This window comes from Stylophora pistillata, chromosome 8 (genome assembly GCF_964205215.1).
Source record: "Stylophora pistillata chromosome 8, jaStyPist1.2, whole genome shotgun sequence".
In the NCBI taxonomy this organism is placed as follows: domain Eukaryota; kingdom Metazoa; phylum Cnidaria; class Anthozoa; order Scleractinia; family Pocilloporidae; genus Stylophora; species Stylophora pistillata.
In genome coordinates this window covers 26,510,432-26,536,065 of record NC_142526.1, presented here as the reverse complement: position 1 = coordinate 26,536,065, position 25,634 = coordinate 26,510,432, and the positions used below count along the sequence as shown (strand labels likewise).

General features: G+C 37.9%; 1 protein-coding gene across 1 annotated transcript; it reads left to right on the top strand.

Moving 5' to 3' along the window:
- The first annotated feature begins 314 nt into the window (after window positions 1-314).
- Window positions 315-25,305, top strand: LOC111337571 (syntaxin-binding protein 5). The gene is made up of 27 exons (XM_022943913.2): window positions 315-502; window positions 610-707; window positions 1,322-1,403; window positions 2,105-2,205; window positions 3,589-3,723; window positions 4,402-4,465; window positions 5,068-5,151; window positions 6,615-6,738; window positions 7,052-7,118; window positions 8,070-8,215; window positions 10,444-10,522; window positions 11,395-11,557; window positions 12,550-12,620; window positions 13,423-13,463; window positions 13,722-13,981; window positions 15,616-15,881; window positions 16,592-16,680; window positions 17,325-17,651; window positions 18,298-18,417; window positions 18,735-18,854; window positions 19,346-19,416; window positions 20,999-21,104; window positions 21,481-21,592; window positions 22,138-22,233; window positions 22,689-22,810; window positions 23,214-23,332; window positions 24,102-25,305. Exons 1-27 carry the CDS (start codon window positions 359-361, stop codon window positions 24,237-24,239), a joined length of 3,345 nt encoding a protein of 1,114 aa, XP_022799648.2. The 5' UTR covers window positions 315-358; the 3' UTR covers window positions 24,240-25,305.
- The last annotated feature ends 329 nt before the right edge of the window (window positions 25,306-25,634 follow it).

The window sequence follows — 25,634 nt, the reverse complement described above, 5'->3', positions numbered from 1 at the left end:
GTTGGTTCTGAGACGACTGGCTCTTAGGAAAAGAAAAATCCTTTAATTTCTAACGCTTACGTCATTCCTTTCAGATAGGAGGGAAGAAAACAGTGGGAAAAAGTAGGAAAATAAGCATTCTGCACGATCTTCTCCAGGGGCATAACAATAAAAGTTTGTACGCCTTGCAGTCCTCACTTAGTAAGTAAGTAAGTAAGTAATTTATTTATCCACATTTCACAATTGAGTATAACTCGTCTCAACGTAACTTCCATATTGCCATCCGGGTTCTGTATTTACATATCTCCCAGAAGCGTTTGCGTCAGTTGTGTATGTTATTTCAATGAAGTGGATTGGAAGAAACTATTAATGAAAATGGATGGCTGAGGGAAATAGGACATTCATGAAAAGATTAACCAAGGTAGTTCGATCTGGGCATGGGGGGAGAATGGGTAACATCATTGCCAAGGAAGAGCCGGTCATCACGGATCGTTTGAAGGCTGACGACTTTGTTTTTACAAAGGTTTGTATTACTAACATTGATCACGATAGTTGTAAATGAGCAATCGAGCACAAACGCCGAGGTCGACCAATTTAAAACATCTTTGTGTTTTATTTTTGTCTTCGCAGACTTCTCGTTATGGCTTTCCGTATCAACCAACTTGTATTGCATACGATCCTGTTCAGAGTATTCTCGCCCTTGGAGCTTACGATGGCTCTCTTCGCATGTATCCTTGTACACTGTAATTTATTTGCATGACGTTTGCTAGCTAGACTTAATTAATTTGCTAACGTAAGTTCTTTCAGTTGAACTTGTGAGGTTTAAGGGTTTGTACATCCTGGAATAGATAGCAAGTTTACTAAAAGCGCTTTCTCTAAATTTCTATTGTCAAGACTCCATATGCGTACATGTACAGTCAATGGGTAAAGAACAAGTTTACAAGTTTGTGTTTTGGTTTATTTGTTTCTCGTTATATTCTAAACATGTTGTTAACTTCTGCGACAACTACTAGCGGGATATAAGTTTTCGTTTCTGTGGCCATTTTGAATGTTGCACGTCACCATAATTATAGTGAATGATTATTTTTCCTCGATAGCTTTTTATTGAGGCAAGGTATAACTTCTTAAATGCTTATGTGCGATAATTTTCTTTCATCAAACACAGACTATTTTTTCAGGATGAACTTACAAATAATCGATTCGCGCCTTGAGTATTAGTTTGGAAACGTTTCTCGTTTATTTTTGTTGGCTTGCTTGCCTCATACTTTATGGTCTAGCCGACAGACACTATCAAAACTGAGGCCAAAGGCACATCTTTAGTCCTTGACTGTCTTTGAATTAGATTGGGACAAGCTGGTGTGGAATGTCACGTTCAACATGACAGCAGTGCCGCTGTCATAGAACTTATATTCCTTATAAATGAGGTGATTAGCATTTGTTCTTCTTGTTTATTTGTGACACACTGTCAGACTTACCCTGCAAGTATGCTCTTGCATATATTCTTCAAACAGTTATGTAAGATAATGTATCTCTTACTCAAAGGTATCGTCATGCATGCATGCATGCATTATTGCTCAGCATTCTAAGTTAGTTTTATGAATTTTGTAGTAATCTTGTTTGGTCCTATTTCAGCCCTTATGCTTGAGCCATACAAATTGTATTTCAACCTTACACTCCTTTAAAATCATTAATAGGAAAGTTTGTTTATTCCCATCAACTGTCTTTTGTCCTGACTATTTAATTAAAATGTTGGGAGAAGCTACGTTTCACTCACTTCTCTGAAATGTTAATTTTTAACCCTTCAGCTTCCATGAGTGACCAAGACAGAATTTCTCTTTATAATATCAAGTAGAAAAGAGATGAGAATAAAGAAAAATATCAATTAGGAGATTATTAGTTGATCCAATACCAAATTCTCTGAACTAACTGCATAGGATATGTATGACAGATGGTAAGGAGAGTTACTTATGTGATCTTTGGAGTAAGAGGGTTAAATAACTATGATAAGTATGGGAATCTAGGTGGACCCCAAATTTGAGTCCATGTATTTGTACCATCTAGATCTAATTTCATTTATAAAAGCTTCTGTTATTTGTGTTTTGATTTAACATTCTATTTTTTTAAGGGAGCTTTGATAAGTCTTTGTGAAGATGACTACATTCATTTGTGGAATTTGCGACAAGCCCAACCTGCCCTTGTGCAATCCTTGCGGTTTAATCGTGAGAAGTAAGTATAAATATTTTGTAGTATCATGTAATTGCATGATACTACAGAAGGAGAAGATGATTTCTTGGTCCTTTTTTTTTTTTGCATAGAAAGACAGTATTCAAACTTTGTCATGTACTTTGTACATGTTTATTTAATCATATTAGCTTTAAAGAGACAAGAGTTTAATCAAGGGTTGGGTGTAGATACCATGCAGGGACATTATTTTAGATTCCTGTTGCGCCTTTGGAGCTGCTGATGAATTGATAAGTTTGTATGGCATATACTGTACAATCATGTGGCTCCAGATATTTGAAGAAAATTGGGTATATATGTTGTAGTTAAATTTTATCCTTGGTTCAAATTTTATTTTCCTTTGTTTCAAATTCATTATCATACATTAACATGACCGAGAACAAAGGAAAATAAAATTTGAACCAAGTATAAAATTGAACTACAACATATACACTGTATTTAGATTTTTGAGGCAAAGTATGTAATTATGTTAAGTGGAATGCCCTTGTTGTCTTGGTTTTTTAAATGGTCTAATTATTCTTACTTTCTGTCATAAAATTCCTGTGATGTTAGTTCTGAGATTTTGGTATTGAATTCACTAATCCCTAATTGATAGTCATCTTTATTATCCAACTACACTCTGTAGAGTACAAATAATGCCATAGATGAGTACAAATATCACGCGGTATTTGTACTCTAGAGAACCGGTTTGACAGGTTTTCTTGCATCGCGCAAGCAGAGAATTGGATTGAAGGTACGAAAACAAAAATGGCAGACAATTTCAATCATATTTCCGACGACAAAGAGTCGGAATGGCTGGCAAATTTGGATCCAGGTTTATTAGATGAATCGAATGAAGAAAAACAGTTAGACAACCAGGAAATTTCTTCATTTATTTAAGAAAATAGTGACAGCAACACGACAACGCGCCAATTCTGTTCTGCTTTGCATTCTTCTGTCACACACTCCTCCGTAAATATCCGCAAAATTCACCCACACTGAAATAACAATTTGGTGTGTTGGGTAATAAATAACTTATTAGACATTTTGTTTTGTAGTATCGCTGAGTATTTTTACTCGTTATTTGTATATACAGCACAACTTGTAAAAATACTCAGTGATACTACACAACAAAACATCTAATAAGATATATTTATTCTTATTACTTTTCTACTGAATATTGTATTGATATGGTAAGGGGAAATTTTAACTTGGTCACTTATGAGAGCTAAAGGATTGAACCTGAATCTGAAGCATGGAAATCTGGCCGCCGCATACCTAAGTTCAGATAAAGTGTGACCCTTCCAAAATGTTCAAGTCCAAAATATCCAGTGTTGTCATTATTGAACAGATGCTAATTGTGTTGTTTCTCATTTCTTTCGTGTTCAGATTAACTTGCATGCACCTTCCATTTTCTTCAAAGTGGCTGTATGTTGGTACAGAAAAAGGAAATGTTCATGTTGTAAATATTGAGAGTTTTGAGCTATCAGGATACACAATAAATTGGAATAAAGTAATAGAAATGTGAGTACTGTTATACTTAAAAAAAAATACAGAAACAACAGCATTTTGAATAAAAATCACATTACACAGTTTTATGAGTTGGCTATAAAGTAATTTCAAGTTTTTCAAACTCAGTTATGTTGTCATCACTTCACGGGTTTATTGTGAACTGACACAATGACCAGCTCCCAGTTGTCTTGTTTGCTTAGTTGGTAGAGCATTGCACTGGTAGAGCAGAGATCAGTGGTTCAAATCCCTTACAGGCCTGAAATTTTTTCAGGCCTTATTTTCACTATTGTTTTAAAAGTAGTATTAATAACTGTGAAGATCGCTCTCATACAAACTTTTCTGGTATATTTGAATAGTTTTGTTTCATTATGTTTATTGGCTGGTTGTAAGAACCTAAACTACCCTTTCTACCCTTATACACCCTAACATCGGCATGGATATTCCCCCTACTATTCTTTATACCTTTTCTGAAGGAGTTGGCAAGGAAGAATTGTTTAACAGTTGAGAGTTGTGAATGTGTGATTCAGCAGTGTCGACGGGATGTTCTATGCTTCAAGGATTTCATAGTGTATGGAACAAAGAAAGAAACAAATAGATTAACTAATTTAACATTTTAACTTTATTAAAAACGTGGAAGAGGGGTCATTTTATGAATTTACCTGATTGTTTTTTTGTTATTCTCATTTATAGAAAATGTAAGTCACACCCAGGTCCAGTTGTACATATAAGTGGTAATCCAGTGGACCCTAATAAGGTAGGAGCCAGTCATGGTCAGTTTATGTTTGCAGCCCCACTACATCACTGAATTCATCTAGTGGAGGAAGTAATACTTCTCATCATTTCACTCTCTTCGAGGAGCTTTACAGTCTTCAGTAGAATGTTTGGGGAACCCTTCATCAACAAATCACCCCTCTTCTTCCTCTTTATTGGAGAACTTGGCACTTTGTTTATGTATTATATAGATAGTAATGGGCTGGGGAAGTGAGGGGAAGAGAATAGAGAAGGTCAGTGTGGCTGTTCAGATCTATTTTAAAGATATCATTGTAAATTTCCTTCTCCTTCCCCCACTGTAACATTGCTTCATAGGGGACATGGAATCTTTTTTATTTACCCAGTAGATAATTATCTGCAGGGGATAAGAAGGGGGAGGAGGTCAGTGTAACTGTTCAGATTTAGTTATCAACACCTGGTTGCTTTAGAGCAAGTGTCTCCCATGTTTTTGTCAAAGATTCTAGACTTGTCTGGTAGTGCAAGTACATGGATTGCTGGCTCTAAATTTTTTAGTTTATATAATTTTTTGTTTAATATTTGATAGATTTATGCATTGATCTGTTTTAAAATGCATTTATTTTGCAGTTGCTTTTAGGTTTTGAGTCTGGTACAGTTGTTGTTTGGTCCCTCAGAGGGAAGGCAGTAGAGCATAGATGTGTCTGTGCTCAGGTGAGTTGTCAAAGATCAAACTAGGTAGGATTTGTCAGTTTGGTGGATATTTCAAGGAATAATATACTGACATGTGCCTTTTCACAGTGCTTCACCACCATCTAGAGACTCAGCCTCTAGAGACTCAGTAAATTGTGACCTTGATGTTTTATTTGAGGGTGATATTTTGGGGACAAATTTTATGCTAGTACCTGGAAGGGTTCAAAGGGTTGTTAACGTTTGTGAGAAGAGGAAGATCTGTGCCCTCATACACGTAGCAGGGTTCCTGCACTCCTTGAATTTAATTTTTTTGTTTTCAAGGGCTTGAAAACCCTTGAATTTAGACTCAGGTCCTTGAAAATTTCTGAAAAGTCCTTGAAAATAAGTGCAGATGAATCAAAGTTGAAGTTTTCTCTTGTTTTTGGTGTTGAAGGGCAAGTTTTTAGCATGGATGGCAAAAATGAGTTTTCCTTTCAAATTCAGTGTCCGATTATAATGTTGACACATGATTTTTATATACATGTATTTTGTACCTGATTGGTGGTTTGAAAGTAATGGTTACCTAGCACATCATCACTCTGATGTGCATGTTGAAAGTCACACTTGCTGGACTTTTTGGTCAGTCCTGCACACAATGTTTTTTATTTCTATCAGCTCCTAAAAGGTCCTTGAATCTGAGAGCCAAGGTCCTTGAGAATGACCTAAAAAGTCCTTGAAAGTCCTTGAGTTGGGTTTTGGAAAAAGTGCAAGAACCCTGATACATGTAGGATTGAGAATCGATTTACCCGGTAATTGACAATGTAATTGATTTGGGATTTGTATTAAAGATTAAAGATTAAAGTCTTCATATTCTATATACAAGGCTAAAAGATTAGGAAAAAAATTATTAAAAAGTTTAAACCAAACGGTTTCGGCTGTTTGCCATCATCAGGGTTGAAAATAATGACCGTCTTTACATATATATATATATCTTATGTGATTCCCGATGGGAAAAGTTTGGAGACATAAGAAATAACTTGTTTGTTCAAACTGGGGTGGAATTGTTGGACCATTGGCCCCTCTACGATCCTACGTTTGTGGAATGTTTCTGCCGATTTTTCCTCAAGTGTTTTGCAGGTTCAGAGGTGTGAGTAGGATTTGAATGCTCAGCAATATATACTGCTAAATTTCTCACAGTTTTGCCAATGTAATCAACGCCACATATATGTATGTACAGACGGTCATTATTTTCAACTCTGATGATGGCAAACAGCTGAAAATGTTTGGTTTAGACATTTTAATAAATAAATTTTTTTCCTATCTTTTAGCCTTGTATATAGAATATCTTTTATTAAGCGAATATATATGGACATTAAGTCTTCATGTTCCTTTTCTTTTTGTTTCATTCTGTTTTCCTCAGGCTGTGTTGCCTTTAATTTAGGCTCCACTGTTTGGTAACTCATTTATCATTAAATGACTGGCTTGTTTTTTCTTCATTTAATTAGCCAGTGATCTCAGCATATTGGTTGAATGATGGAAAACAGTTCATATGCTCTCATAGTAATGGTACTTTATCAGTATGGAATCTCAAAAACAGTGATAAACCAGTCGAGACATTAACTCCACATGGTAAGTCATATTTTAGCTAGGATGTGCTTGTATCAACCTCTGAAAGAACACATCAGTCAAACTCCATGAAGAGCACCCGAGTTTGCCATTGCAATCCTGTACCAGAAGATAGGTCACACCCTGTGTTAAGCTGCCTACAATATTCTTGAATTTTTTTTTTTTGATAATTATCTCTGATCAATTGATATCCAAGTTAGCTGTCTCCATACAAGAGAGTCCATTGAAAGAGCTTTCATTACACATACGAAATATATGCAATACATAGTTTACACGTATATCTGACATCCAAAACCAAAAACATTTACTATCTTAGGCAAAAGTGACAAAGGAAGACCATGTCAGCCCATTTTCAAGGTGCAGTGGCTAGCAGTGAGTTCAGGGTATGTGTTGTGGTTCATATTATGCCAGCTTGATCACTGGTAGCCTCCCGGTTAGCTCAATGGATAGAGTGCGGGAGGTTGAGGGTTTGAGCCCCGGCTGGACCAACACTCAAGGTCTTAAAATAATTGAGAAGAATGTGCTACCTTTCTATAGCAGCAAAAAATGGTTAGATATTCTAGTCTTCTCGGATAGGGACGAATAAATGGAGGTCTCATCTCCTGCAGGGTTAGGGGTAGGAGACTAATTTCCCGCGCACGAGATTACTGTGTGATGGCTGTCCTCCCCTGGGGTGGGATGGGCGGGTTTGTTGGAGCTTAAACCTTGTAGGGGACCTATGTCCTATTGTTTCTGCTCCAGTACTTTGTACAAATCCTTAAATACTAATACTATACAATACTATAAAATGTGTGGCAGTCAATTGAGGTTTAATTGAAATGGCTCTGCCAGGGTGTAATATGTGAAATGCTTTCTTGAATAAATGTGCATTTGAATGGAGTTGTGTTCAAAAAATGGTCTCAAGTTGTTATGATCATGTTGAAAAAAAAAATGTTTGAACTGTAATTAAAAGTGCAAGGTTTTTAAGCAAGATTAAACTTGCATATAAATGGCTTGTTTCTGTCAAGGATTATTAGCTATTATATAGCTGGCAGTGCGCATGGGCAAGATTAAGTGAAGACTGTACTCTTATTGGGTACCTGGGATTGCCCATATTGATCCGCCGCAGGAAAAAAGTGTGTGAAGTTGACTTACAAAGCTCATAACTTTTGGATAATGTTGGTAATGATGTCACAAAATGCAGCAGAAGACAGTCAAAACAGAGACAATTTAACAAATATTATGATGTGAGCATACAAATGTTGAATACTCAATTTTTTGAGTTAATTATTTAGACCTACATGCAATAACTATTGTGTAAGATTTCACCATCTATGAAAAAAATTGGTTTGCAGAGATCCATTGATGATATTCTCAGGGGGGACGTGTGGTAGCAAGAAGAAAGCACTGACATTAATGCAAGGAAGTCGCTCCATAAAAGTTCTGTGCACAGACACTGTGGTGGACTTTGTTTGTATCAATTCTACTCCATGGGGAGAAGGTAACTTGTCTTAGCTTCTTGAATTTAAAATAAAATTGAATTCACTTTCTTTCATCATGACATGACTGCTACTAACAGCAGGGCATGATCATTTTTTTCCTTCTTCAAAATGTTGTTTCAAGACTAACTTTTTGTTAAAAGCTAAAAGAGTCAACTCCATCTCTTCATTACTCGCTTGATGTAACATTTTAAATTAGCTTGGTCACTCAAAATTACATATGGATTTGCACCAGCATATGTAAACAAGCTATCATTTCATTGCTTTCAAAAAGATTTGAAGTAGGTGGCTACCTCTGTATAGAACCCACCGGAGAGTAGTATGAGAAGCCCAGGACGATATCTCTCTGGGGAGAAAATTTACAAACTGTGATCTTTATGAAGGTTGTTTTACCTATTTCTAGGAAAACAATATTTATAAGCCACAGAGAAATCATCATTGTCTTGTCAATGAAACACATGAGGCCATGACGGAGTTTATTTTCCGTTAAAGTTGGCAATCAAAACTTTTAAGTATAGAAATTCACTAGTAAGAATTACGGTGTTAAGACAGACAATGAACTTATAATATGTTACTTGTAGTTTGTGAAACTTGTACACAAAGACTTGATGAAAAGGGTCACATAAAATCATGCTAACTTTTTATGTAGACAGATAATAAAATGAGTTATTACATGACTCGGGCAGTCAGAGGACCAATAACTAAAATCAACCAATCAAAATGCTCTATTGCCGGTCAATATTCTCTCAGTATTGGACCGGGCACTGTCCCAAATGGTCCCAAATGATACCACACTTGTGTCCCTTTGAACTTCAGTCGTATAATAAATCTCTTATTAACCAAGGTTGCGCGGGACCGTACTGGAAGAATATCGGCCCTCGGTCTTTTTTGTACAGACCTTGCTGCGCTTGGTCTGTACTGTCAAGACCTCAAGCCAATATTCTCCCAGTATGGCCCTCGCGCTTGGTTAATAAGATATATATACCTTCCATTTGTTAACAGGCAAACCTATAGCTTGACACACAGGCGAGGTGGCTATGGTGTCAGCTTTTACATGAAATAAATTAAAATAGTAACTTTATCACTTCTAGCAGCAAATGTAGTGTTTATTTTATCAAAAGATCAGACTCCAAGTGTTCAGTGGCTGTTTTTGTTTCTTTATTTGTAGTTAAGCCTCAGAGAAGTGTTTTTCTACGATCATGACAAATTTGTGTAAAAGTTCCAAATTTGATTTGCACATGTGAATTTATCTACAAACATAAAAAATTGATTTTCAAGGTTGACCTCTAAGTAATACTTGAGAAGAAACTATCTTTGTTCATTTGTTGGAAATTATTTGATCATTCTAGTACAGCACGAAGTTGTTTTAAAGTTATTTCTATCAGTAACTAACGATGCGACATTAATTTTTCTACTACGTGGTTGATAAATTTAATTTATGCAAAAGCACATGACACAAAGAGAAGTAAATGGCTTGGGTTACACTGAATGACAAAAAACCTTCAGTGAATGAATGAATCAAACAGACAGATAACCAAAATTGTAGTGTTTTTCTTACTATCCCAAGAAAAGAAACCATCTAAATGAGGTGAATAGGTCAATAATATATTAATTACTATTTTCTATTTTCTCTTTTGTTTGGATTGACGACTTGAGCGTGGTGAAATATGCCCGGTGATTCACAACAGAATACCCACCAGAGCTCCAGCAGGTGCTGGGTCTTATAAAAAGCACTGTCATTTCAGTAATAATTACCTCAGCCATTACCGCGGGGAAGTGATTCCAATCTGTGATAAGTTTCAAAGACTACCAGTCCTAAAAACAGTTACATGTGTACTTATAGTGCCAGATCTTTCTCTGTGATTGCACAGAGGCTGCATTGACAACTTCTCAAATATCATTAACAGTGTCCTAATGAAGACTGTTTGAAATCAAGACTATAGAACTTTCTTGTCAAGAAATAATTTGGATATATCAACAAAGTTGAAATGGTAAATTGTCAAGAAATTGATTTCAAGGAAATTAGAACAGAGCTGGTATAGCTTCTATTTGCTTGCTTCATTGTGCAACAATTCGGTATTTTTCTCTGGTCATTCTTTTACTTATGAGGTCACCTTCGATTCACACACTACTAACTTTGAAAATAAGATTCTGCACAAGTCTTTTTAAGGCTCTGAGCTCAGCATTATAAGTAAACTCTTACAGCCCTTCTGCCTTCTTTTCCTTGCAGATGCACAAGATCCTAAGGCTGTGGTCGTGTTAACTCCTGTAAAGCTTCTGGTGTTTGACTTACTCTCAGCTTCTGCAAAGTATGTTATGCACAAGCATTGATTGGGATTGAAACATGCTGTAGTTTGGAGTGGCTTAATTATTCCTTTACACCTTAACATCAGTATTTATTCTTCACACTGTATTCTATACATTTCTTATGGTGCTGAGGAGGAGATATTGTTTATTATTACACGACTCGGGCTGTCATAGGGCCAATAACTAAAATCAACCAATCAAAATGCTCTATTGCTGGTCCAATATTCTCTAAGTATTGGACCGGGCACTCTCCCGAATGGTCCCGAATGATATTGCACTTGTGTCCCTTTGAACTTCAGTCGTCTGATAAATCTCTTATTAACCAAGCTTGCTCAGGACCATACTGGAAGAATATCGGCCCGCGGTCTTTTTTGTATGGACCTTGCTGTGCTCAGTCTGTACTGTCAAGACCTCGGGCCGATATTCTCCCAGTACAGCCCTTGCGCTTGGTTAATAAGATATATGTAATTAATGTAGAACTTCTTTGGTTGGTGATTATTTCCTTTTAATTATTCTTGTGGCCTTAAGATCTAACTGTTAATTCTCCCCTCTAGCAGCTACACATTTCTTCATAAATTAGCTATGAGAGTCTGGTGTTAGAACAAGAAAAAAAATTCTACCTGATAAGTTTCTAATTGTGGAAAGTCATAAAGAAATAATGAGGAAGATGCTAGGCTTTTAAACTTTGTCTCCAATAATGGGTGAATGGTTCTAATATGCAGTGTCGATGTGAGATGAATCCTTCCCACTAATGTAGATTAAAGCTGGTTTTACCCTCTTGTTGTGTGGGTTGGTTGGTTTTAAGATGACAGCCCTTTCATATTATGCAGTTGTAGTGAAATTCTCACTTGATGTTTTGAAAATTATGTTACAGGTCCACTGCAATGGAAGTACCTTACACATTTAACATCCATGAGTCTCCCGTCACTTGCACACAGTTTTACAGTGAGTGTCCACGGGACTTTATGATGGCTTTGGGGTCAACAGCCAGCAGTCGCACACGAAAAAGACAGTTGCAAAGGGGAGAAAGTACTCAGGTTTGTGCATGTTTTTGTGATGATCTAATGTACTGCATTTTAATAATATCATCTTATTTCCTTTCAACTTTACAGAATTATACAGTCTGTCACTGCTGAAAGTAACTATGAAAGAAGACAGATTCTTAGTTTATATACTGATCAGAAATTAGCTTTTATTTATAGTGAATAGATAATGAAAGGTGGTAGATTCAAAACTCAATTATAAAAGAAGGAAAGATTTTGTTCATTTGTCATAAGTGGGGAACAAAAGCACCTCTGGGAAGGACTCACCATTTAACTTTGAATTTGTGGGTTCAGTGTCGTTTAGCACTGGGCCACAGAGAGTTTTTCTGAGCTAGGCCAGAGGTTCATGCAAGCATCTTTCATACTGCTAGGATCAGCAATGTAGAAAGTGAGATAGAATAAATATATGAAAATCATATATTTTGAACTGCGGTATTTGATACGTATGATGGACGATCCTCGCAGTAGATAGCGCTATTTGAGCAATAGCGAAATTCAGACCTGAAAAAATAAAAAAATAAAAAAAAAAAAAAATAAAAATAATAAAAATCAAAAAAAAAAAACAAAAAAAAAAACAAAAAAAAAAACAAGAGGGTAAAACCAGCTTTAATCTACATTAGTGGGAAGGATTCATCTCACATCGACACTGCATATTAGAACCATTCACCCATTATTGGAGACAAAGTTTAAAAGCCTTTTTTTTCAGGTCTGAATTTCGCTATTGCTCAAATAGCGCTATCTACTGCGAGGATCGTCCATCATACGTAATGTAGAAAGTGTCTGACTGTAAATGAATTAAGAAAAACACTCTAACTTTTCTGCTGGTTCGTTAAATAAAATTTAATATGTAGTTAATAATTTAAAGTTTTAACATACAAGAAATAAAAAAAAGAAGATACTCCACAATTATCTCTTTGCATGTTTTGAAGGTGTGGTATACAATTGTGTATTATGCCAGTCCACATGTTGAAATATTTTGTTTTAAGGCCTGGCCCATAGCTGGAGGTATTTTAGGAGAAGCTCTAGAGAATAGCACCACTGAGCTCATAATTACTGGGTGAGGATTTTACTTTCTCAGTAAATTACACTGTATGGAAGTTTTAATTTTTGCTAAAAATGAATTGATTGTTGTTGAATAAAGTTAAGGATCTCAAGATTATTCAGCAATGTTCACTCAGCCTGAGCTGAGGCATTGAACTGTTAACAGTGTAAAAGTATAAATGTTGTTATATTTCTCTTCAATGAACTTGTCATGCATCAAAGAACAAAATCACCTAGCTTGTTGTCAACTGCACATGACAAAAATGAAAATTGAATGAAACAAGATGGTCACAGTGAACATTCAATTAGAACGAAGCATTGAGCCAGGTTGAATGTCTAACAAGGAGCCAATTGCAGCCAGTTTAATCTGAAAAGTTTAGCCCCCCCCCCTGCTGTTATCACCTTGCTTAGGGTGATTACATAGAGATGTGACACGATTCTCCACTGATCAGAGGAGAGAATCTCAAAAATCACTTTTCTGAGTAAATTTGATATACCATTCAAATTTACCCATGACTCTTCCTGAATTTCAAATGGTAACAAGCATGCTGTAATTTTTTTCTGGCCATTTTTGTTCTTGTAGAGGATTTGTCCAAAAACCAATAAGTGTTGAAGCATTCATGATACAGTCAAACAGTTAATGAATTTAAGTTGTCAGACTTATGTTAGCAAGGCCTTTGTTTTTTGTTGTTTACCTGAGTACTTAGCTTCAGCACTATCAAATGCCAAACCTAATCCAAGAAAATTGCATTTGTTTGCTATTAATATTTTCAAGATAGATTCTTTATCATAACAAAAGCCCCCTTTATTTGTTGTAGTCATTCAGATGGATCTGTAAAGTTCTGGGAGGCTTCATCAGGTTAGCTTTACATTATTAAACTGCATGATAATGTCGTCAGAATGTGTGTGATTAGGTATATAGTTAACCCTTTAATTCCCAGAAGTGATTAACATGGAACTTCTCCCTATAATATCCACACTATTCAGCAAACAGGTTATGAGAATACACAAACTTATCAGGAAGCAAAAATAGAGGTTGATATAATTATGTAGCCAATGCAGTAATTCTTAGCTTCCAAATAGTGATCTCATTTTTCTGTCTTTTGTATTTTAACAGCGGTCTTAAAATGTCTTTACAAGCTTTCAACAAGTAAAGTTTTTGAAAAGAGCTCAAGTCAAGCTGAGAGCAGTGATGCCAATGACCATTCTGAAAGTAGCAGTAGCAGTGATCATTCTCCACCCTCCATGGTTGACATTGATTGCTATGCTGTCAACATGATCAAACTGTGTGTCCGAAGTCGGACACTTCTAGTGGCAGGCACCAGCCATGTTATAGTTTATCAGTTCAGCCTCGTTGAAGAGACACTAGAACTTGTGGTAAGGTTTTGCCAGATTTACTGAGCTTACCGTAACTTTTAAGACTTTAAGTATCTACAGTGTAAATGTCACACAACTTGAAGGCCCATTTTCATCCGAGATCCTTTGCAGTCGTTTGTTTTTGTTGTGGAATCGCGCTATTGTTAAATGGCGAACTCTGATAGTCATTCACAAACACTATTAAAAAGAAAAAAAAAGATTTGGTGAAGAACACAGTAAACAAATTTGCAGCTAAATATTTGAGACTGAAAAATCATAAATCGAGTCTGTGTATAAAACTTGTACAAAGCTTACTTGATGTTGAAGGAAATTGTTGGGCTTCAACACTAAATAAAATATAAACAAATAACCGATATTGGCCAAAACGGAATTACTTTACGCATTTCAATCATAGAATAATGACTTGTACAAATGAGATCGCTTACATACATATCTCAGGATCTCAAGTAAAAATCAGTCAAATAATTATTCTCACCTCGAAAAAATCTCCCCGGAGTCTCTAGTTCCATCGTAGGAACAATGCTATAACATTTCTGCAAAAGCACTGTCTGTAGTGTTACCGAAATGCATGGTTGTTTTCCTTGCCCTCCATAAATCATACACAGACTCTCGAAGTCGAATAACCTTTGCCGAGCCGGGCAGACTCGGCCTTCCTCTAGACCGCTTCTTCGGCGGCATCAACTTTTCAAATGACGTTTTTCACCGTCATACATGTAAGAATTAAAAACTATTTACTGATATGGATACTACGATAGTTTGTTTCTCGCACATGATTCAAGATGGAACTTTGAAAGCCCTAATTAGTAAGATGGAAGAAGATAACAAAGCGATTCCGCAACTATGAGGAAAATAGCGTATTTTTCATATATGAAAAATGATCCGGGCGCGCAAGGCATCTCGGTTGAAAATGGGCCTTTAACTTTTTTTTTAATGAGTTGGTGTAGGCAGTGAAACATTGCCTAAGGGATTACAAAGTGTTAAATTTTGTTCAAAGCGAGAAACTTTGCCTGATTCTGAATGCCTGGTTTATGTTTAGTGAGGGAAATCTACAGTTAATGGTTTAAACCTGAAAGGAACAGCCCATTGTGCAGTGTTATTGTCTTTTGAAGGGGGTTGAGGGAGGGGGGAATGCTCACTTGACTCCTGTGATGAGTTTCACTCAGATAATGAAAGCGTTCACTTGGGGGAGTAGGAATGCACAGTGGGGAGAGCGCTCGCCTCTCACCGCTGTGACCCGGGTTCGATTCCCGGACCAGGCGCCACATGTTGAGCTTGTTGTTGGTTCTCGTCCTTGCTCCGAGAGTTTTTCTCCAGGTCCTCCGGTTTTCCTCCCTCCGCAAAAACCAACATTCCAAATCGTTCTGGAAACAGTGGACAAGAAGAGCCACCCAGTGGAATGTCCATGGCTAAATTATTTACTATTTACTGTAGTCTCTCTCTCGGAAGACAGAACGTAATTTGTCCCCACCCCCAGCTGCGCAGATGCAGTGATATTGATGTAAAGAACACCATACGATGAAACTGCAAAAAGTAGACTTCATGGGGATTACTCCTTGCATTTGATGTAGATTATACTTGTGTTTTATTCATGTATTGTGTATGTGCTAATACCGTGTTCTGTGAATGGTTTTTAGCAACTTGACGTCAATCTTTTGTTTGACGCGGGTGTGGATGGGTTACCAGACTCTAACCTGTCCAGCCCCACTGAAGATAGAGGTGAGGGACTGACATTCAGTCCTCCATCACTCTCTATGACTGTGAACATTCCCACCCTCACCTGCAAGACTGGTTTGTACAAGAGATCTCCAGGATTCCAACCTACACTTTGTTGCATGATTCCATCAGTTGGCTCAGATATTGTGCCTCTCAGCAACATGGCTCTTAGCTCAGAGTTTGGAGTGTAAGTTGAAACAAAATGGCTTGGAACTAAAAGGTGTATGCTGGAAGACCTTAGTGTTTAGGCCGTCGGTCTGATTAAAAACAGAATATCATGATGTGTTCCTTTTATCATATTCAGTTCGAGTCTCCACAGGCGTAGGAGCCGGCAGAGGGGTGGTCAGGGGGTGGATAAAAGACGAGGAGATATCAAAGTTTCTGCAAAATTTTTTGAATTTATGGAACAAAAACATTCAGTGGAGAAAGATGTTTTCCGTCTTATTATGAGAGTGGCAAAAAGGAGAAAGTTTGAGTTCCCTCGAGGAATCGAACCTCAGACCTCTTCCACTGAGCCACAAAAACTCTATGGTTAGCGAGGCCGTTGCCCCACGCTCGTCACCAGACGAGCTCAAAATTTACCATCTTTCTTAAGCTATCCAGAAAAACATTCAAATTTTGTAAAAGTAATTTTAAAAAATGAGTGAAGGCAATTCTTCTCATTTTGTAATATGGAATATGAAGAAATGAAAGGCACAAGGTAAACTCAAGAGCGATGACATCCAAATGAGGAAAGTGGACAAAATACCGGAAATTTAATGTGGCTCCTTTAAATGCTGGTCACTTTTCGCTTTAGATTTTACAGATCTAAAAGTTTTTATTTTTAATGGGACAGTTGATAGAACGTAAAATGCGGATAGTGTTGCAATTTCACCATGCGTTTTGAATCCTCTACAGCATATCCATCAGCAATGGGCCTTCACTAGCACTGGTTGACACAATTCAAAAGAAACTTATTACTTTGCTGTCAGCTCAAGACATGTCTGGTAAGGAAATCTGCTGAATAAAATAATGTGTACAATATCATTATTAAAAGCTCGAGCTAGTTCTTATGGCAAGATTTGATCAGTGTCTGTCTTTTTTCCACCTTTGCTTTTTATTTAATTTTTATTTTTCTGTTAAAGCTACGAGCTTGCATGCGTTGAGAGGAAGCCGTGTATCGAGCGCTTGGTTCTATGCTATTGTTCTGCTTTTGATAATTAAATCGTTTCCTCGAAACTATGCAACGAGATCCTTGAAAAGTTCTTCGAACGTTTCGAAACTCACTTCTCGATTCTCGAGACTCGAGCTTCATAACTCAAAAATCGAGTATCGAGTCAAGACTGTCAGCTTTATGGGTACTGTATGTCTTTTTGTAACAGTTTTAGTTATTTTGATTTTTTTGTCAAGAAAGCTACGAGCTTGTAAATGCTGAGATTCCCGTCTAATGCTTAGTAGATGTTAGTAGCACACGTTATAGTCTCCTTCGCTGGCGGGGTTTGGTTCGCGTCTCGCGGTAGAAATTGTAGTGTTTGGCGAAACACTCAACCGCTGTTGTGGTCTCTCGTACCATCTCAAATGGCGATATCTATCAGCTTGACATTCCAACTGGGCCCATAAACATTGATTTATAGCCATCTTTCATTTTCAGCTGTGACGGAATCGCCATCATCATCAGCAAATGCTGTTACCACTCCTGTGTCAACTGGGACCCCCATAACATTTACCATGAACACTGATGGTTCAGGGGGGGAATTCCACATAGATGTTAGTTCAAAATCAGAGAGAAGGAAGAGCCGTCCTCCTCGCCCACCTCCCCCAGTGAGGCGGCTAAGCAAGCCTGGTAGTGACGGACAGGGTGAAAGTGATGCTATCGATGGCATTCGACAAAGAACAAGTAGTTCAGTGAACATGGATGGTGGCCCCCCTGACAGCATTAGCTGCGTGCGCTTTGCTTGCACTTTCACCAGAAAGAATGGTTAGTAGAAAAATGATCGAATAAGGTAATTAAACGGGTGCAATTTAAGAGGTACTTATTTTTAAAATAAAAAACCTGAGCCTTCTTTACAGCTATTCCTTGGGTCATCTTGTGACCAGCGAATGCCGAACTAGAAATTCTAGACGGAAATGATGTATGCCGACCCATGTTTAATATTTAACTCTTTACATCCTAACATCAGTATGTATATTCTCCATACTGTTCTTTATACATTTCCTAAGGTGCTGACAAGGAGAATTTGTTTTACAGTCAAGAGCTTTTCCGAGTTGGTGATCATATTTTTTTTATGATCGTGACCTCAATGTGTGATTGAGGGGTGATTTTGTTGAGATGAATGAGATGCTTAACACTCTGAAGGGTTAATGGTATACGCATGTTTATTTTCGACGGACCTTATTCTTGCTCTACGATGATATAATTTAGAATTCTTATAGGCTTTGCCTAACCGTAGGAATCTGGAAGTAGAAGCCTATCGGACTTGGCCCTGTTTGGACCGAGCCCTTCTTTGAAAATAAGAAGAAATTTTTGCTTGTTAAGTGAAGCGAGGCAACGACCAATTGACACGGAGAATACTGTATTTTCCGCCTTTGTAAAATACGTTAATGATCTTTTTTTCTTTTTGCAGACAATTTGATCAGTCCCTGTCTGTGGGTTGGAACAGCTCTCGGAAATGTTTTTGTTGTTGTCCTGAACTTACCCGTTGGAGATCAAAGGGAATCACAGCCGGTCTTAACAATAACAACAGGTCACAGAACAATCTGTAATGAAAGCCTAAAGGGTTACACTTTTACTTGGCCTATTCGTGGGCCATCACGTCTTCGCCATTTAGCAAATAGATTCCATGTTGCTGTGCGACTGTCCAATAAGAAGTCACAGATGACGTAAAAATATCGTAAAACAGTGGTGACGTCATCTGTGCGTTTGTCCTCCAATGGAGCATACTTAAGAACCAAGCGAAATGCGTGTACCATTTGGTTTACCACGTTATTGATATCCGTGTACCTATGCGATGAGATTACACTTCGCACGCCTTTTCCCTAACCATTCTTCGTCCTTCTGCAGGAACGCTATGTCAGCCCAAAGCTGGTATGATCCTAAGTATGGATATTCTTGATGGCCAAGGACATCTCTTTCCATCACCATTTCATTTCTGGAAGGAGAACGATTCACACCATAACAAGAGTAAGAGTTGAAAGAAATTATGCTGCTATTCACTTCAGTCTGTAAACTATGACGTTCTGACCAGCTCCTTATGTCTGGTGCTTCAATTTTCTAATAAGCCAGCTTTTCTTCTGTGTGCTCCCCCAAATGAATATTCCAACTTTAAAAACACAGGGCAACATGAAAAGCTGCAATATATCCTGCAAATGATTATACAGTCTTGTTGTTATTCAATTGGGCTTAATTGTTTATCCGCGAAAAAGAAAAAAAAAATTGGTGTATTTAAAAGCCTGGTTTATTCAGTGTCCGTAGGGAAACATTTTGTCCTTACGCGTGCAATTATTATAGGGTTCCACGTCGCCGTAAGTGTGTTGTTGCAGCGCATCGTGGCTACTTTTGAGTGTGGAAAATGAAAGGAATGGTCAGGGAAAACGCTATCGTAAAGTTTTCATTTTCTGAGGACGTGAGGGCTAATTTAAAAAGTTTCAGTAATTGTTCTTCTTTACTAATAGGAAACTCTCTGTTAACAAGAGAAGTTTTCGACAGGCACTTTGTTGCCATCTGTACAGAAAGAGAAGCCAAGGTTAGTACTGCTATAAAAAATATGTGAACGGTTCAGCAGAGACTCTTTCGCTGTGAGGTTGTTTGGGACGACAGTTTTTTTCATGATGTAGTTTTGCAGTGGTTGCAACTGTTGATCACTCAGGGAATTTTCTCCACAAGATTGTCATGTTTCTTTTAACCCTGTAATCGTTAAGAGTGACTTGCATCTAATTTCTCCTTTCAGTATGACCCCTGAATCTCACATTTAAGTCACAAAAATAAAGGAAATGATCACTAACTTAAAAAAACTCTGGACTGTTGAGCAAACTCTCATTGTCTATAGAGACCAGTAAGGAGAATACACACATTGATGCTAAGGTGTAAAGGGTTAGTGTTAGCAACGAGGATTGTGGTCTCAAGCGAATATTGGCGCAGTGATACCGATATTGATACAATATGGTACTTGATGGTCTCCTTTTCCTCATTGAAAGTGCTCTTCAAGTTGGTTATCAAAACTGATTTTGAACCAACCTCGCTCCCAGGGTCTCTCATCTTCCCGCCCCCTGAAGCGAGAGAGGACGGGAAGATGAGAGACCCTGGGAACGAGGTTGATTTTGAATTTGCATTAGTCACGCGATTACAGAAAATTTGCAGCCCTCTCGTGTGAATTTAGTCTCTCTCGCAGCCGTTTTTAAGATATTTAAAGATACCTAAAAAAATCATCATCTTTTATTGGTTGATTATATAGATTTTAGTGTGAAGAGTTGCGATTGAAAACTAGTGAAAAATGTTGCTGTGTTTCTACAATTGTGAAATGAAGCTTGATTCTTATCCGAGCATTGCATGCTGCTTTAAAAACGTTTCAAGAAAGCCTCTTATATTAAAAGTGCTAAGCTAGAATCTGCTTCTTGCACAGTGTGATACATCAAAAGGGCAAGATAGTGAACGGGAGAATCAGCTAGTTAAAAAATTTTTTACTGAGTTTGTTCTGGTGTGGATACGTCAAATAGCAGCAATTTTCCTTAGTGGCCTGCCTAGAAGTTTTGCGTGACCCATTGCTGCGTTCCCGAACCAAATCCTTGCGGGAAGTATTGATCCGGAGTTCGCCGAGTTCAACCACACACTACAGGCCTGATTTTAAACCGATTTATTTCTTGGTTACCACTGACGCATGCGGTGAAAACTACAACATCAAAAAGTTTACGCGTTACGCAACGGAATAGCTGCGAATAGTGAAAACTGTCCGTCAACGAACGAAATAAGCGGCAGAGGATAAACTAAAATTAAGCTTACGTTATAATTCCTGCCGGCTGTGTGAAGGCAAAAGATATTTCTACAACTCCTAAATTTCTCCGTAGAAGCGACGAACGCGTGTATCTTAAAGCTTCCTAAGGTCGTTCCCGTTACAAAGGTCGTGAAAAGATCGGGTTACAGGGTTGCGAAAGATAGCGATGATTAACTAAATTACACAATAAAATCACGGGCGTAACGCAAGTGTGTTGCGTTGTTCGTGACACCCATATTCTTAACACCTTCTGGGAGGAAACCAAGCCCCAGTATCTTAGAATCAGTTTGTGGCGGAAAGATATATTTTCATGACTTGTTCCTTTTTTAATCTTTAGGTATACTCTTTACCCACGTCACACACGAATCCCAAAAGTTTCTCTGAAGCAAATCTTGTCGAGGACTTAGCGGTGTTACTCAAAGCAGCTGCTGTTGTTGTTCAAGGTAACTGAGGTTTTTGTTAAAATTTGCTTTATTTTTAGTCTGAATGATTCAGTTTCCTAACTTGCTGATGTGGTTACACTTGGCTTTTTAAAGCTTTTTTTACAGCAATAGATCTAAGGATGCCCTTCTGGGAGTTATAAAGCCTTCGCTACTGCGGAAGTGACTTTTCTTTACCCCTCTAAATTCATCTCATTTTATCTTTGCATATTTCAACTCATCCCAATCAGTTTTTTTTTCTGGTTCTATGTGGACTTGTTTCAGTGTATATACTATTTTACCCTGGATATTACGAACTGTTCGTCTTATCAAACCATAGTTGCCAGTCTACACGAGGCTTGAAGTCCTAGCACTTCATTTTTTTTTTTTTTAATTAAAGGCAGCAGCTGCTTGTTGTGTCTGAACAGTCTCGGAAAGCTGCTTGCTCTGAGCTTGCCCAACCTGTCACCGCTTATGGACGTGGAGTGTTCGTTCCTTATGAAGGATTACAGGTAGGTCTGGTGCTGTACAGTCCATGCGCCGTACGTGCGTGGATGCATGCGTAGGTGTAAACGAGCGTTCTATTTCATAAAGTACTGCATATCAGGCCTGGCGTTAGGAACCTATGTGACTTTGCGTGCGTGTGTGGGAGAGAACATTCGTGCCACGTTATGAAGGACTACGAATCAGGTTTGATGCTGGGAACTCCTGTAACGTTGCGTGAGTAGGTGTGAACGTGTGTGCCTCCAGGCTTGTTACTGCCTCTTTTCTTCTCTGATTGTGGGCGGAATTTTTGTTTTACTAGAATCATGATTCGCTCCCTTAAAGTAATACGCAAATTCGTTTTGTTTATGTCGTGGTTGTTGTTGTTGTTGTTTTTTGCCTTCTTTTTTTTTGTAGCTTTTGTGTATCACATGCCAGGCTACAAGACTCATCGCCGGCTCGCAAGTTTTTCTGTAGCGCCGATGAGAGCCTGCCCTCAGGCTAATTTGTAACAGATAGGATATTCTTTGAATATTGTAGATACTGGCTTACACCTTTTTAATTGTGTTATTAGATTTTTGAGGACGCTTGTGTTCTCTGAGGGCGCACAAGCAGTAATTTTGTGCTCACCGTTTGAAATTCAAAGGCTCTCGATGTTTGCCAGGCCAGGGTGAGTGACCAACCTGAATGCTGGGGTAGGCTCAAAGATGCACCTAAGTGTTTTCCTTTGTTCTCGCTGTCTACGAACAAGAGTTGCGAAAGATGCTAGTACATAACCATTCTACACCTGGATATGGGAGCTATTGTATCTTTGCTATTCCTCTTTCTTGTTTGCTTGGGTAGCTTATGTAAAAAATGATTTTGGCGAATGGCAACGAGTTATAGAACCTAGGAGCATGACCGAGGATCTCATAATTGCTAGTTCTACTTAACCTATTTGAGTTAGAGTTTTCTTTAATGCAAGGAGAAAATCGTACGACTGTAGATGAAGATGAGAAAGATTAAGAGGAGTTTTGTGAGGTTGTAACTACAGGCTATGTATTGATCAACTATGGGACTCGGAGCCCCACAGTTAAATTGCCTTCAAATGCAACCAATGCAGTGATCATCTTCTATCTTTTCCAGTATGCTAACAGAAAATCAGGGTTCATTGTTCCGTGCTATGGAGACACCCGAACCCCCTAGTAAAGGTTTCTTCAGCAGCTTGTTCAGCACTGCAGTTTCACCTCTCGACAGAGAACAGCTCTGTAAGTATTTAACATCCACGACCTTCAAGGCATTATTAAAATATTATGAAAGAAGTTAAATTCATCAGTCAGAAGCGTGTTCCTCTAATTATTCCTCTAATTATTCCTCTAAATATTACGGATTGGTTACTCTACTATTTACAAGGGATTGGTCGCTAGATGGGCCATATCTTGCACGGCCGTTATTGAATGAGTGGGAAGGCTGCTTGGGAAATATTTACGCATACTGCTGTGGGATGAGGCGAACAAAACTTTGTTGTGTTTCCCCATACAACTTAAACCTTAATCGTATACTGAGATCGTTCAAATTCGGAAAGGTTATTCTTCTTACTCTTTCTACAGTTCTTTATGCCGTTCAACTCTTAATTTCTGTATGTGAAGTGTTGTTGTTGTTTCTCGCTAGTTGGGACAGCCAGCGGGAGTGCGTCTCGCAGTTTGACTAATCGCTTCCATGGACCAGGAATGGAAAAATTACAGGAAACTTCAAGTGGATTAGCTGGTGTTTTGGCTAGGAACAAACAGGTTTGTTTGAGATCGGGAGGTAATGCATGAGCTAAAAAAAATAGTTCAGTAGTTGTAGTGTGAAATTTTCGCGTGAAATTTTGGGGAAGATATGACTTAGCCTTAAAACTAGTAGAAACGGGCACAGAGAAGGCACTGTGTATTCTGCCAACGCTTTCAAATAGTACTGGAATTTGTACGTTTTGAACAAGGAAACTGAGAGAGCCTGTGGAAAAATCATGGCAGAAAGGATGAGATCCGATTGTAAAGTAATTAACAAATGGTAAACACCACAGCGTACACTATTGAGTTATGGATGCACGCGGGAGGTTGCTAAGCACGAAAGAAGCGTAAGAGTCGCTCGAGGCGATAGCCGAGAGCGACTCTAGCTTCTTGAGTGCTTAGCAAACCTCCCAAGTGCATCCATAACTCAATAGTGTACGCTGTGGTGTTTACCATTTGTTTTATAACATAACATTGATACATTGTAGCTAAAGAGTTCCCTTTTATTTAACAAATCTTACGCGACCAGAAAAAACAAGCGCGCGCGGAAAAATAGTCTTTGCTCACGTCAGCAGCGTACACCCATGGGCAAATGGGGGACGCTAAATTGACCAATCAGAGCGCGCGCTTTATTTTGGTTATGTTATAAATCCACTTATGACTGCATGTTAGGAAATCGAACCCCACGCTACACTGATGAGAGGCGAACGCTCTCACACCCTTAACACTTCATTTTTGTAGCTGACTCTTTCTTCGATTACCCTTTTTCAAACCTTCCATTTACCAGGCTCTTACAGAGAGGGGTGAGAAGCTTTCCGATCTCGATGTGAAGACCGCTGAGATGAATCTGCGAGCCAAAGCATTCGCGGATGCTGCTCACCAACTGTCACTCAAATATAAGGACAAGAAATGGTATCAAGTCTGATAATGCCCTGGCGTGTTTTTCACGTGCTTATTCCGTATTCGTCACGTGGCTACACAGTAGTGCTGTTGATCTTCGGATGACATTAAAATTAATTTCCTGCGCATATAGGAGGCATAGATGATAATAGATGATTACGTGAATGCAAAAAAATCGAATTATTTGCGGCGCTTGGAGAGTTCGATTGAAATAGAATTTACACACGTGCGTAAATAATTTTTAACCTCCTTCGGAGTTATTGGACAAGAAGTAAAGCAGAAGACTCGCTTTAAAAATATTAAAACAGTTAAAGAAAATTATTTAAATGAATAATTAATCCTGTATTCTTGTAGTGTTAGAAAGACATTAAGGGGTTCAGTTGTAATCATTTTCATCAGTTTTTGGTCAACAGAGTAAACTTCATGGGACATCGTCCAAAATTTGTCATTTGTACAAAGAACTGAGAAGAGTTGTTGAAATAGCCGACTAGATATAATAATTCATATTTACAGGTAAACAAAGATTAGCGCAAGAAATCCTCGTTTTTGCCATGTAATTTGGTGGCATGTGCTCCTTAGTTGTAACAATTTGTCTGTAACAGTTTTTACAATCTACAGTATTTAGCATCACAAACTCAACGTCAGTTTTTATTGTACTGATCTATGAGAAGACTGTTCCGTAAGAACTTGTATTAATTTGTGGAAACTGCCAGTAGTCATTTGATTTTTTGTTTTTTTTCAAACATAATTTCGAGGCTTGAAACGCTTTCCATGCTAAAAATCCGTTGTTATCTGCTTACTTGAGGTGTGATAAACAATTTCGACCTACGAGATAGGTTATTCCCCACCTATTTCTTGTATTTTACCATTTCCTGTTGTGGAAATTTACCCGTTGCGTCGGGTGGTATTTCTGACACATTCCAATCGATTTCCGAGCTAATCATCGTGCTTGATTCGATTCCGATAATAGAAGACAGAAGATTGGAAAGACAAGTTTGGAAGTGACTTGACAAACAGCTAACTCATCGGATTTTTCGTTGTACTACTTCTAATATTTTGCATTAAACCTTGAGAAATGTTTCGCCACGAAACAGTTATTGAATAATACACTGAATAATAATACGCACCAACTTTGTCGACAATCAATTACATTACTGCGTACCACGCACTTGGCGTACACTCTCTGATAATTAACAATTATCCCAAACTATTAGACAAATCTTCTCGACGTTATTTTGTGAGAAGAAACCGGATTTAACAATATACAGAAATTAGATTATGGTATATTGGCTCATATACCATAATGGCTGAGCCAATAAAAAGTCTTGAATTGCATTATCCAATGACCCAGTTTTTGATAATGACTTTTATTCCTTGCGAAGTTTTATAGAAAAGCGTGTAACACTCTGAACGCACAAAA

Excerpts from the sequence above, each read along its gene's own strand:
- LOC111337571 (XM_022943913.2), top strand. The coding sequence starts at position 359 with ATGGCTGAGGGAAATAGGACATTCATGAAAAGATTAACCAAGGTAGTT. Across the intron at positions 1,404-2,104 it reads TTATATTCCTTATAAATGAG|GGAGCTTTGATAAGTCTTTG; the intron begins GTGATTAGCATT and ends TATTTTTTTAAG. Across the intron at positions 17,652-18,297 it reads CACTTTCACCAGAAAGAATG|ACAATTTGATCAGTCCCTGT; the intron begins GTTAGTAGAAAA and ends TTCTTTTTGCAG.